General features: G+C 38.4%; 1 protein-coding gene across 2 annotated transcripts; it reads left to right on the top strand.

Annotated features, from left to right (window-relative positions):
* Positions 1 to 5579: 5579 nt before the first annotated feature.
* LOC122063261 lies at positions 5580 to 10795 on the top strand. 2 transcript variants are annotated; one of them, XM_042626957.1, is made up of 5 exons: positions 5580 to 5907; positions 6869 to 7706; positions 8307 to 8465; positions 9439 to 9693; positions 10534 to 10795. In XM_042626957.1, the coding sequence occupies exons 1-5, from the start codon at positions 5822 to 5824 to the stop codon at positions 10660 to 10662; spliced, it is 1467 nt and encodes a 488-aa protein (XP_042482891.1). In that variant the 5' UTR covers positions 5580 to 5821; the 3' UTR covers positions 10663 to 10795. The 2 variants fall into 2 exon arrangements, with proteins under 2 accessions (XP_042482891.1, XP_042482892.1); XM_042626958.1 differs by lacking the exon at positions 5580 to 5907 and adding an exon at positions 6061 to 6232.
* The last annotated feature ends 795 nt before the right edge of the window (positions 10796 to 11590 follow it).

Below are 11590 nucleotides of genomic sequence, written 5' to 3'. Positions count from 1 at the left end.
TTTCAAAGTGAAGTGTATACTACCAAACAATGAGATAAGAGAGGTAATAGATGATCCATCAGTGTATGAGTTGTTTGGTTTGCATAGTTGTGCTAAGATAAATATATATGTTATGACATTGTTCACAGCAAGTCTACAATCGATGAATTTACAGTTAACCGGTTCCCTAGCAGACTGGTTAATGATAGAGATGGTGAACTTGATGATGAACCTACTGGACAATGTCAACAGCCTCTACAACCATATGGTGCTGGTGCTGGTCCTGGTCAGAGCAAGGGGAAAATTGCTGTATGTAGTGGAAGTATGTTGGGATACTACTGGTGCTAATAGTAGTGGAAGTGGAAGTGCTACTGCTTGTGCTACAGCTACTGCTAGAGGAGGTAAAAGTACCAAGACCATTGCAAGGTGTGTGAGCACTGCTACTTCTAGTGGAAGAGCTAGTAGTAGAAGTAAAGCTACTGGTAAGAGACTAAGAGTGTCTGATAAGGTTATCAGGGCTATTAGCAACAACAATGTATGTTCGGATGACTCTATGGTTGGATCTGATGAAGATTGAAAAATTGGCAGCGAAGATAAGTGGGATGATGAAAGTGAAAGAGAAGATGGTCAGAAGGACAGTGAATCGACAGAGGATGATGGGTATGAGAAAAATGCTGAGGATTCAATTTATGATGACCTATCTGGATATGAATCTGAAGAGTATTATAGTAAATTTGGTGAATAGAATTATGTGGGTGAAGGTGGCAAGGTGAAGATAGCTGAAGGAAATATGTATGGAAGTGTGCACCATTTTAGGGAAGCTTTGAGAGAGTATATACTACAAGAGGGGTTTGATATTATTAAGCTGAAAAATGAACAAACTAGAGTTACAGTTATATGCAGAGCACCAAATTGTTCATGGAGATTACATGCTTCACCAATTTCAGATGGTATCACCCACATGGTAAAGACATAAAACTAAGTTCATACATGTATTAAGGTAACCAAGAACAAGTATGCTATATCTAGATGGATAGCAATGAAACTTCTTCAACAGCTAAAGGTTTAACTAGAAATGAAAATAGAGACCATGGCTGATCACATGTAGAAAAACATATGATTTTCAGTTCTACTACACCAAGCTGTACAGGGCACGCAGAATTGACCTAGAGATTAATGAAGGAAGTCATTCCACATCATATGCAAAATTACCTGCTCATGCTAGGTTGGTATTTCAGAAGGATGTTGGGAGTATTTTTAAGCACCAGTTTGAGACCAAGAACCGTATGTCAGATAATCCGATTTTTAAAAGATTATTTATCAGTTTTGATGCTTGCAAGAAGGGTTTATTGAGAGGATGTAAACCGTTCATTGGTCTTGATGGCTGCCACCTCAAGGGCCGATATGGAGGGGTTCTGTTGAGTGCAATATCTATTGATGGGAACAATGGAATTTTTCCTATTGCATATGGTGTAGTTGAAGTTGAGTGTAAGGATAGCTGGATGTGGTTTCTGGATAATTTACAAGATGCTCTACTCGATGACAGTGATGATATGTCATTCACATTCATGTCAGACAGACAGAAGGTATATTTTTCTTTGTCTTTTTTTTTATATGTATTTTCAATTACTCATTTTCATATCCTAACATTTTTCATATGTGTTGTGTAGGGGCTGTTAGATGTGATTTCCATAATCTTCCCTTATGCTCACTAAAGAATCTATAGTAGGTATCCATATCAAAACTTGAAGGCAAAGCACCCTGGTATGCTATTGAGGCTATATTTCTGGGCTGCCTCACAAGCTTCAACTGAACCTCAGTTTCAAAAGGAAATAAATAGCATCAAGGAGATTAAGGAGAAGGCATACTTGTATTTGAATGAAAACACCTCGAGGATGTGGTCGAGGCATGCCTTTGATGTAGGAGCAAAGAGTGACCATATTACGAACAATATGACTGAGTCATTTAATCACTGGGTTGGAGACTTAAGGAGCAAACCCATTCTCACATTGGTTGATAAAAAATAATGGGTAGGCTACATAGAAGGTATGAGAAGGCAACCATGTGGGAGGGTAAAGTAACACCAAGGGTTATGGTGAAGTTGAACAAGGTTCAGCAAGAAGCAAGACATTGTAGGTGTCAACCGGCAGGTGAAGGTCAATTTGAGGTCTTAGATAAATTTGGAAATAGATTTGTGGTTAATCTGAACCATTAAAGATGTGATTGTAGAGTTTGGGAAAGCACTGGTATACCTTATTTCCATGCTGCAGTTTCTATATCATACATAAGGGGAGAGTTGGTCAACTATTATAATCCATTTTTCAGTATTGAAAAAATACTTAGATACGTACAAAGAGATGATCCATCAACTTCTAGATCTGGCAGGATTGAAGGATGATGCACCTAATGAGAGAGTACTACCACCAAATCTGAAGAGGTTACCACGTAGACCTCATAAAATCAGGAAAAGAGAAGTAGGAGAAGCACTTCCTTCAGATTTCAGGAAGAGATCATCATCAATTAGGTGTGACATCTGCAAGAAGGAAGGACACAATAGGAAGACATGCCAGAGGGCTGAAGATGCTGAGCATGATGGATGTACTAGTAAAAAGAAGAATATGAAGGTAAATGCAACTCACTTTATTTATTTAGTTAAAACTTGTTTAATAAATATCTCATACTTATTTTTTGTTGTGTAGAAGAAACACAAATGAGAGAGTCAAGATGAGATCAGCACATCTCAATGAATGACTAGATCACAGGTAATTATGGCTAGCACAGTTGGGTGTTTACAGGACAAGGTACTAACCAAACAGAAGACCAATCGAGCAAAGAGGACATCAAGGGAGGGGGAGAAGAAATGAAGCACAAGCAATCTGGATGTTTTAATTTAGAACAAGAAAACAATGTTGTATTAAGTTACTTTTTTTGAGATTAAGACAGTTGGGTGTTTCCTTATGGTTTTGGATGTTTTTGACGGATTTGCTTTTTTTTAAGAACTATTTCTATTTCACACTAAACATGGATGTATGGAATATGTTATGAACAGGAATTTGAACAGATATTCATGGATATGTTTTGGATGTTTCTTTATGGTATAGGTTGTGATGAAATATGTTGATTTCAGGTGTGTAATGTTACAAGTATTTAATTAAGACATTATCCATTTAATATTAGACATGGGATGTCAATTTGGTATGAGAAAATCACATTGTCAATTTGGAATTATTTATTTACAGGTATTAAATGTCATTTTATAGCCAAAATGTTGCATGTTTACGGCCAAAATGTTGCCCGTTTATTTTAGGAACTCATCACAATGCTGGCCCTCTCTCCATCAAAATGCTACCTATTCAATTTGAGGGTTATGATTAACCAACAACTTAGTAATAAGAACAGTAAGAATGAACGATTTCATTTAGTTCAGATTCTTACATACTCGATACAACTTCACTATTAAACATTGTAAAGTCATTTTTTAATATATAATACTAAACACATCACCACAAACACACCAATTACAATTTTCATCGTTCCATAAGCTTTCTCTAAATGCTTAATTCTTTTCTTCAAGGCACGAATTTCCTCTTTCATCTATTGACTCTGGATTCTTTCACCAACAACTGCTTCTGAATTAGTTGCAAGGGGTGGCAAAAGTCTTAGTGCAGCTATAGGTTCATACCATGAGAAGAATCGACATCCTCTTGGTGCTTCAGGGTAGCAGTAGTACAACATGTTTGGGTTCAAACTAGATTCTGAAATTTGCACCAATGCCCTTTTGGGTTTAGGACATTTGCATCTAACATTCACAAACCTTAACTCACTTTGGTTGCTGTCATTGACACTAGTGGTAGACATCGGTTATCTGCAAATTAAACATGGTAAAAATGGATTACAATTACTTCGCATCCAGAGTATGAGAAATGCTCAAAATATAGACCCAGAACTCAAACACAGGGAATACAAGTCATAGATCTAGAACAGAGAAAACATTGAAAAAAGCCAAAATGCTGCCCATTTAAGGCCAAATGTCAATCACATCGAGCTATAAGACAACTCATAAAAATTATAGCAATGAAGATATAAGTGAACATTCTGTAAAAAGGGGGGGGGGGGTGAAGAAAAAGTATAAAGCAGTATCCATTCCATGTAAGATCTTGAAGACAAGTCCCTTTGAAATTGGTCATCTTTCACAATTAACACTGAGAATTTTTTTAGGGAAAATTACATGATTACCCATTTTTGGGTTTCCTTTTACAAAATTACCCACAAAAAGTTTTAGTTAACAAAAATACCCAAAATTAGGTTTGAGTTTACAAAACTACCCACCCAAAGTTTTAGTTAACAAAAATACCCAAAATCAGGTTTGGGTTTATAAAACTACCCAAAATAGTGATTCTTCATCTTCCACATATAATCATGTATTTTTTTATGACTAAAACTTTGAGTGGGTAATTTTGTAAACCCAAACTCAATTTTAGGTATTTTTGTTAACTTAAACTTTAAGTGGGTAATTTTGTAAAGGAAAACCTAATTTTGGGTATTTTTGTTAACTGAAACTTTTGATGGGTAATTTTGTAAAGAGAAACCCAGAAGTGGGTAATCACGTAATTTTCCCATTTTTTTATCATACTTTCAAAACCATACAAATCCCAAACAGTGTGCTCTCAAATCCCAATTTTTAAGCCCGAAGACACCAACATAAACCCAACTCTCTCCTTCGAGTCCAGTTCCATTAAGAAATACTGAAAAATGAAATAATCAAACCCTAGATTAACCAAGGAAGAAGAACCCTAAATGTCCAAGAAGAAGAAGTCGAACCCTACATAGCTTGGGAGAGGTTCGCACGCTGGTCAGCTTTCTACCTAAGAATCGCACGCTGGAGGGTACGATCGAGTTGCAGGTTACCGTCTTCTTCTGCTTCTTGTTCGATCCTATTTGAGTGAGTGAGGAGTGAGAGGGAGATGAGTTTAAAAGAAGAAATGAAAGGGAGGGCAATATTGTCCTCTTACAATAGGTGGGGGTGTTTTGGGTATATTGTAAAAAAACTAACAGATTTCATTCACTTAACACAGTCGGCTAATGATAGAGAACGATTTGGAATTTTTTGAATTTTTAGCGGGTGGCTTTGACATTTCGAAAAGTCCGGAGGGTGGCATTGAATAAGGACCAAAGTTCAGGGGTGGCAATGCCATTTTCTCAAAAAAAAAAAAATGGGACTCCATATATTGATAGATTATGAACTCCCTTGGTGCTCTCTGCAACACAAGACTGAACTGAAGAGCTTCCACCAATTCCATCTTGGTAGGGATTTGGGTTCAGTTTGGCTCTGAAACCCTAGGGCAGAGTCGACAGACCAATGGCGGTTCAGTATTGTTTCCATTTTCCAGTTCCAACGAGTTCTAGATTTTGCCCATTTAGGGATGGCCGGACGGTCGTCATGGGTGACATCATCTCTCTTGCCTCCATGCTCCGCTTCCACCTCCTTTTTCTTCGTTGTCTTCTTTCTGGACTGGAGTGTTTTTGTAGCTTTGGAGAATTCTTGTCGGGTTCGCCATTAATTGCATTCGAGATTGAACAATAGTAGAATGGTCAATACAGTGGTGGGAAAGGGAAAAGGGTAGGTGGGGAACCATTAACGACAACCCAATGCCCAATTTCAAACCAAAGCTTTTGGGCACTCCTTGACATCTTCTTCATAACTTCTCATGGGTCAATACCATGAACAACGTCATGGATGAAGTCATTTACCCCAATGCTGACGCGTGGCAGATCTTTGAATTTTTCCCCAGTAGACGGCGTATCCATATCCATATGGGCATCCAGATGAGGTAAAACCTAGATGGAAAGACCTCTCTGTGTCTCGCTCTCTCGTTCGCTTGCTGTCTGTCTCTGCTTCAGCCGTGTCTGTGTTAACGACGCTGCAAGGTATCTTCTTTCTCATCTCTTCTCCAATTTTTCCATTATTGTGTAAATTTCAGTTCTAACGCGAGTCCACATTAATTTTCTTTTCATGTTCCTTAATAAGCTAATGGGGTTTCTACTTTCTTCTCCTGCCCTTTCTAATCATATTGAATGATTTGTTTGGTGTTTCAGTAGCTTTCGGATAACCCTTGTTTTATACTGCTTGTGTGCTTCTGTAAATCAATGGATTAGGCTTGGCTGGTTTGAGGGATGATGCTCCTTATTTCTGTTAACTCGGCCTTCTGTTCATCTGTTTAATATTATCTTTTTATTCCTTGTAACAAACAAGGTATTGCTCCAATAATCAGAGATTTTTGTAACTGTTAGTGTTGAATCCTCAGGAGGACCGACCGGGCTTTTACCATATTTGTCTTTCCTGCAGGAAAGCACCACTTTTAATTACTCTTTATCTTGAACACAAAAACAAAGGGGTCCCTATTACTCATCATTTGGCCCAATGTGTTCTCCTCACCCGAAATTTGTTTGTTCACTGGAATCCTGTGTTGCAGGGAATGTGATTGTGGTCTTTGGTTTGGTGGTTATTTCCTTATTTTCTTATTTTCATCCAGTTATTGATTCTTTTAAGAGAACCCACTACTTTTTTTTTTTTCCTATTTTATTTCTTACGTCTTTGGTGTTATTGGTTGGGGACTTGGGGGTATTCTTTTTCACTTCAAGTCCTTAAATTACTCATCTCTTTTATTTAATTATTTTTTGCATTCTCATATTCATTTTCTATGAAATTTAAAATGCATTTTTAAATAATGGCACAAATTAAATCTTGCTGAACTGCAAATTTAATTGGGTTTTAATTAATGAAGTATCTTTTTTTCAGAACTCAATGAATTCAATTAAACAATCTTACTCTTTTTGCTTCTGAAAAATAAGCTTACAATGCTTTAACTCAAGATCTTTGACTCCACAGAAAAATGCGGTATTGTTCTCAATGGCATCTTTTACTGGCAATATTTCTCTTGGCCTTAACGGTGCAAGCTAAAGAAAATGAGGTGAAAACTGCTGTTTTCCTGTCACCGAAGTTTGTGCTGGGACCAGGAAAAGTGGAGAATAAATTCTACCATGATATCGACTTTCCAAGAGGTCATATTGCAATTAAAGAATTTTATGGTGAAGTGGTTGATGAGTGGGGAAACCCTGTGCCACTTCACGAAACTTATCTCCACCACTGGGTTGTAGAACGATATTATGCCCCTAAGGGTGTCGAAGTCCCAGAGGGTAATGGTAATCAGGACCTTCACTTGTCAAAGTATATTATAGTAAGAAACTCTGGAGTATGCCAGGGAAATGTTCTGGGGCAGTATTTTGGGGTTGGATCTGAAACACGCAAGACAAAGACTTACGTTCCAGATCCTTATGGGATAGAAGTTGGGAATCCAGTAGAAATTCCTAATGGCTATGAGGAGAGATGGTTGCTCAATGTTCATGCAATTGATACACGGGGTGCAGTGGATCGGCTGGGATGCACGGAATGCAGGTGTGATCTTTATAATATCACAAGGGATGAGTTTGACAGGCCTTTGCGTCCAGGGTATATGGGAGGGCTACTTTGTTGTTATGATCAAACGCAGTGCAGGGTACAAGAAGGCTTTCAGAGTATCAAGAGAAGCCTCTACTTGAGATACACTGTGAAATGGGTAGATTGGGAAGACACTATTGTGCCTGGAAAAGTTTATATACTTGATGTTACTGATACCGGGAAGATGCCACGTGATTCAGAAAGACTCAGTGCTTTACATGGTTGCAAGGTATCTAGTGTTTTCTGTACTTGTATGATTTATTTTGATATGATTGACTGGTGGTACTGCATCTTGCCTTCATCTTTGGAGGATCATACAGTTTATGTGAGAGGTTCTGGTCAGTAGTTTGTATTTTACCATATATCTCTGTTGTAAGTATGGATGCTTCTATTTTCATGTGATCAAATGTGGCCTATAGTTTAGATATCATTAGAATGAGGGGAAAAAATGTTTTACTGAAAAAGCAATACAAAAAGTTGGTATGAGTTTGCATAAAGTGTTGTGTTATTTTCCAAGCAAAAGCTTACTGTTGTTTCACAACCCTCTCCGACCCAGCCCAGAAAAAAATTGAAGTTGTAGTTGAAGATTGTAAGTTAGCTCTACAGTCAGAAAACAAAATACTAATGAAAAAGAATAATCTAAAAGCCTCTACATTCTTCATATTCATCTGGAGAATAAGAATATAATAGTCATTAACTTGAGAACCATTTTTTTTGTCCCTCTTGACATAGACAAGCTGTCTGCAGCATTCGATATAATGGATATGCCTTCTTCATTTTTAATACTTTTCTTTTTTCTAAACATTAATGGTGTATGGGTTTGGTGCAGGTAGAGTATGATGTTGAGTCCTGTGGCACTAATGGCTTGGCAAATAACGAGTGTTTAGATACCAAGAAAGCAAGCATTGTCATGCCCCATGGCGGTTCTGTTATCTATGGTGTTGCCCACCAACATTCGGGGGGAGCTGGTGCAACTCTATATGGAGAGGTGATGACCGGCATATACTTCTATTTCTCTATCAGAGACTCTTTTGTATTTTATTTATCTTCATTTTTTTCCCCTCTACTTTTTCTACTAGATGAATACTTTTTTTATATTTTCTGTCTTTTTTATGGTAGGCCGCTGGATGAGAACTATTCTCAGACTACTAAGTTATTGCCTGCTTTCTAGTATGGTTATGTACATCTTAATTTTGTGATTGGGGATTCTCTTTCTCATGGGAAAATCTCGTGATCCTACAACAAAAATCTGGCAAAACACCTCCCTTGTTACAGTGCATTCTTTGATCAGTCAGCCATCAGTCTATATGAAGCTCTCGATACCCAATCTAAGGGAAAGAGAGGAGGGAAACTGGAAATTTTAATTCAGAACTTGGAACAACCTGGAATCAAGACGTATCCACTATATGTGTTGCTGTCCAATCCAACCTGTTAATGAGTTACTGTCTGAACTGAGTCCAATTCATTTTTCAGATACCAAGTTGCTTGGCAATGTGACAATTGGTTGCCAGAGTCCCCCACTTTCCCTCTTTTTGAATTGGCTTCATGTAGCTGGATTCAGTTGCAGAGTTCAGAATAGACTTAATAATATTGCAATCTTCTCTATATGTAAAATTATATACAAAAAAATATTGCAATCCTCCCCTGTAGGTAATTCTTCACATTTGAATCAGACAAATTTATTGGCTGGAATAACTTGTTTCATGGTCAAGTTTGCCAAGAATCTATTTCAATGTGTGCATAGCTGCAGCCAAACCCCTTTTCATGCTCCTCCAGGTCTTAAACAGCTGAATTTTTTTATTTGTTCCGTTTTCCCCCCTTTTCATGCACTCCTTTATTTTTAATGGAGTTTTCATAATTGACTCATGAAAAGATTTCTTTTTCCCTGAATAAGTAATCTTAAGATTGCTATCCTACTAATAAAACCACTTCTCTCTCTTGGTCCATGCAAATTGAATTAGGATGGTCGAGTTATATGCTCTTCTTTGCCAATTTATGGAGAAGGGAAGGAACCAGGCAATGAGGCTGGTTACATTGTGGGAATGTCTTCTTGCTATCCTCAACCAGGCACAGTTAAGGTATTTGAAGGGGAGACACTGATTTTGGAATCTAGGTACAACAGCACCCAAAAGCATACAGGGGTGATGGCCCTCTTCTACATTTTGGTTGCAGACCCGCCACCAAAGCCCATGCATTCTTTACAAACTTCAGTTCATGTAAGATTTTCCCCCTCTACTTTACTTATCATGTTGGACATCTCTCTCTCTCTCTCTCTCTCTCTCTCTCTCACACACACACACACACACACACACACCCACCCACACCCATAGAGTAGAATTGTGTAGCATTTTGAATGTTGGAACGAGTTTTCCTCAAGTGGAGGAATTCCTTCATTGATGGCCATCATTGCGCTTGGTGTGTGTGCCAGGAACAGTGAAGGGCATTTCGGACCTCCAACAAATGGGGGTAGTAATAATGATTTAAATTTGTGGGTGTTTCCTTCACTGTGGATGAAGGAAAACTTTCTCCTTGAATGTTTGGACATTAACATTTTTTCTATTATTATATTGATGATGAATGGCAGACGAGAAATAGACAAGTAGGAAGAACACAGAAATGTTGTTCTCCCTCTTTAGCCATTCGAGTGTAAACTTCACCAGGACTTGTTGAGCCTGATTGATCCAGCCTAACTTTTCAGACAGGTTGGGCAGGCATTTTCTGACCTTCAGCTTAGAGCTGGGTGGATAATTATGACCTTAGCCAAGGGTGGGCCTGAAAGAACCTGAAAATTGGTTTCAAGGGTGTTCTTAGGTACAGGGATTGCCCCCCCCACCCAATAATCCCCCAACCCAACCCTTTCCTTCCCCGCCCGTAAGGCAGGATTCGATCCCTTGTATTCACTAGCAACATCTGGAGACCTTACCACCAAGCTATGGCACTTCAGATTTAAAGGTTATGCAGGTGGAGTTTACTTCTACAATACCTTCCATTACCAATGCTTGGAATTGGTTCTAATCGGTTTCACAATGCTTGGATTTTGTGTGTACACTGTGCAGGAACTGAAAATGCTTAGCAAGTATGCATGGGCATTAGTTTTCATTGGAGTGGCTGTGGCTGTGGCTGTTATTCTCAGTGTTGGTTATCTCCAAAGGAATGAAAGAGAAAGCGGTTACCAATCCATATGATGTATGGTTAATCGAGAAATGTCATAGTAGTTTTGGCCACCAGGATTAGCACGAACAACTTTGTATCTCACAGATGAGACCATTTTGCTATACAGTAATAGCTCTGAAATAAAGCTGGTCTGCTGTTGTTACATTACCATAATAATAATAATAATAATAATAATAATAATGTCCTATACAGGTTTATAATCAAATCCTTCTTTAAACATTTATATCGCTTCAACTTAAATTCATTTTCTCTGAGTTCTGAAACTCTTCAATTTCCATTGCTTACACGAAAGTGAGCCTTTGAGAAATTCACATGTTAGCCTCGACCATTCACAGCATATCGCCCTTGGCGAATTTAAATGAGCATTGGGTGGGGCTTAAATGAATGGTAACCTGCGTTACAACCCCCTTCAGAAAATGGGGAACCATTGCATGGACAGGGGACGGAGAGTTCACAGCAATTTCATCTTACACAACGAGTTCTGGATTTCTGATGGCCCAACGGTCGCCGTCAGGAGATGGGCGGCCGGTCATCAATATATTTCCCTTTCATTTCGGTAGGCTAAGCCCATTATTTGCACAACTAACTCTGTATCTCACAGATGGATGAGACCTGTCTGCTATAGACAGCATTAGCTCTGAAGTAAATCCTGTAAACATATGTTGTATTATTATAGTAATGGTTGCTACAATGGTATGATGTGGGAGCTAGCTAAGACCGTTGGTATTTGGGTAGGTGATGTCCTATACTGGTTTATGAGAGCAGATCAAGTCCTCCTACAAGAACCATTCTCGTATGGAGCTAATTCGCACAAATGGAATCCACACAACAATCAATTCTATGGTGGATTTCATCTGTGTGGATCAGCCCGTACGAGAATGGTTTTTGTATGAGAACCTGATCCACATTCCTGGTTTATAATCACATCTTGCTTGAATC

This window comes from Macadamia integrifolia, unplaced genomic scaffold, assembly GCF_013358625.1.
Source record: "Macadamia integrifolia cultivar HAES 741 unplaced genomic scaffold, SCU_Mint_v3 scaffold1275, whole genome shotgun sequence".
Taxonomy (NCBI): Eukaryota; Viridiplantae; Streptophyta; class Magnoliopsida; order Proteales; family Proteaceae; genus Macadamia; species Macadamia integrifolia.
This window is presented reverse-complemented; position numbering and strand designations above follow the sequence as displayed.

Bases quoted from the DNA above. Each gene is read 5' to 3' on its own strand.
- LOC122063261 (XM_042626957.1), top strand. From the start codon at position 5,822: ATGGAAAGACCTCTCTGTGTCTCGCTCTCTCGTTCGCTTGCTGTCTGT. The intron at 7,707-8,306 runs GTATCTAGTGTT...GGTTTGGTGCAG, and splicing joins GTGCTTTACATGGTTGCAAG to GTAGAGTATGATGTTGAGTC. The intron at 9,694-10,533 runs GTAAGATTTTCC...TACACTGTGCAG, and splicing joins CTTTACAAACTTCAGTTCAT to GAACTGAAAATGCTTAGCAA.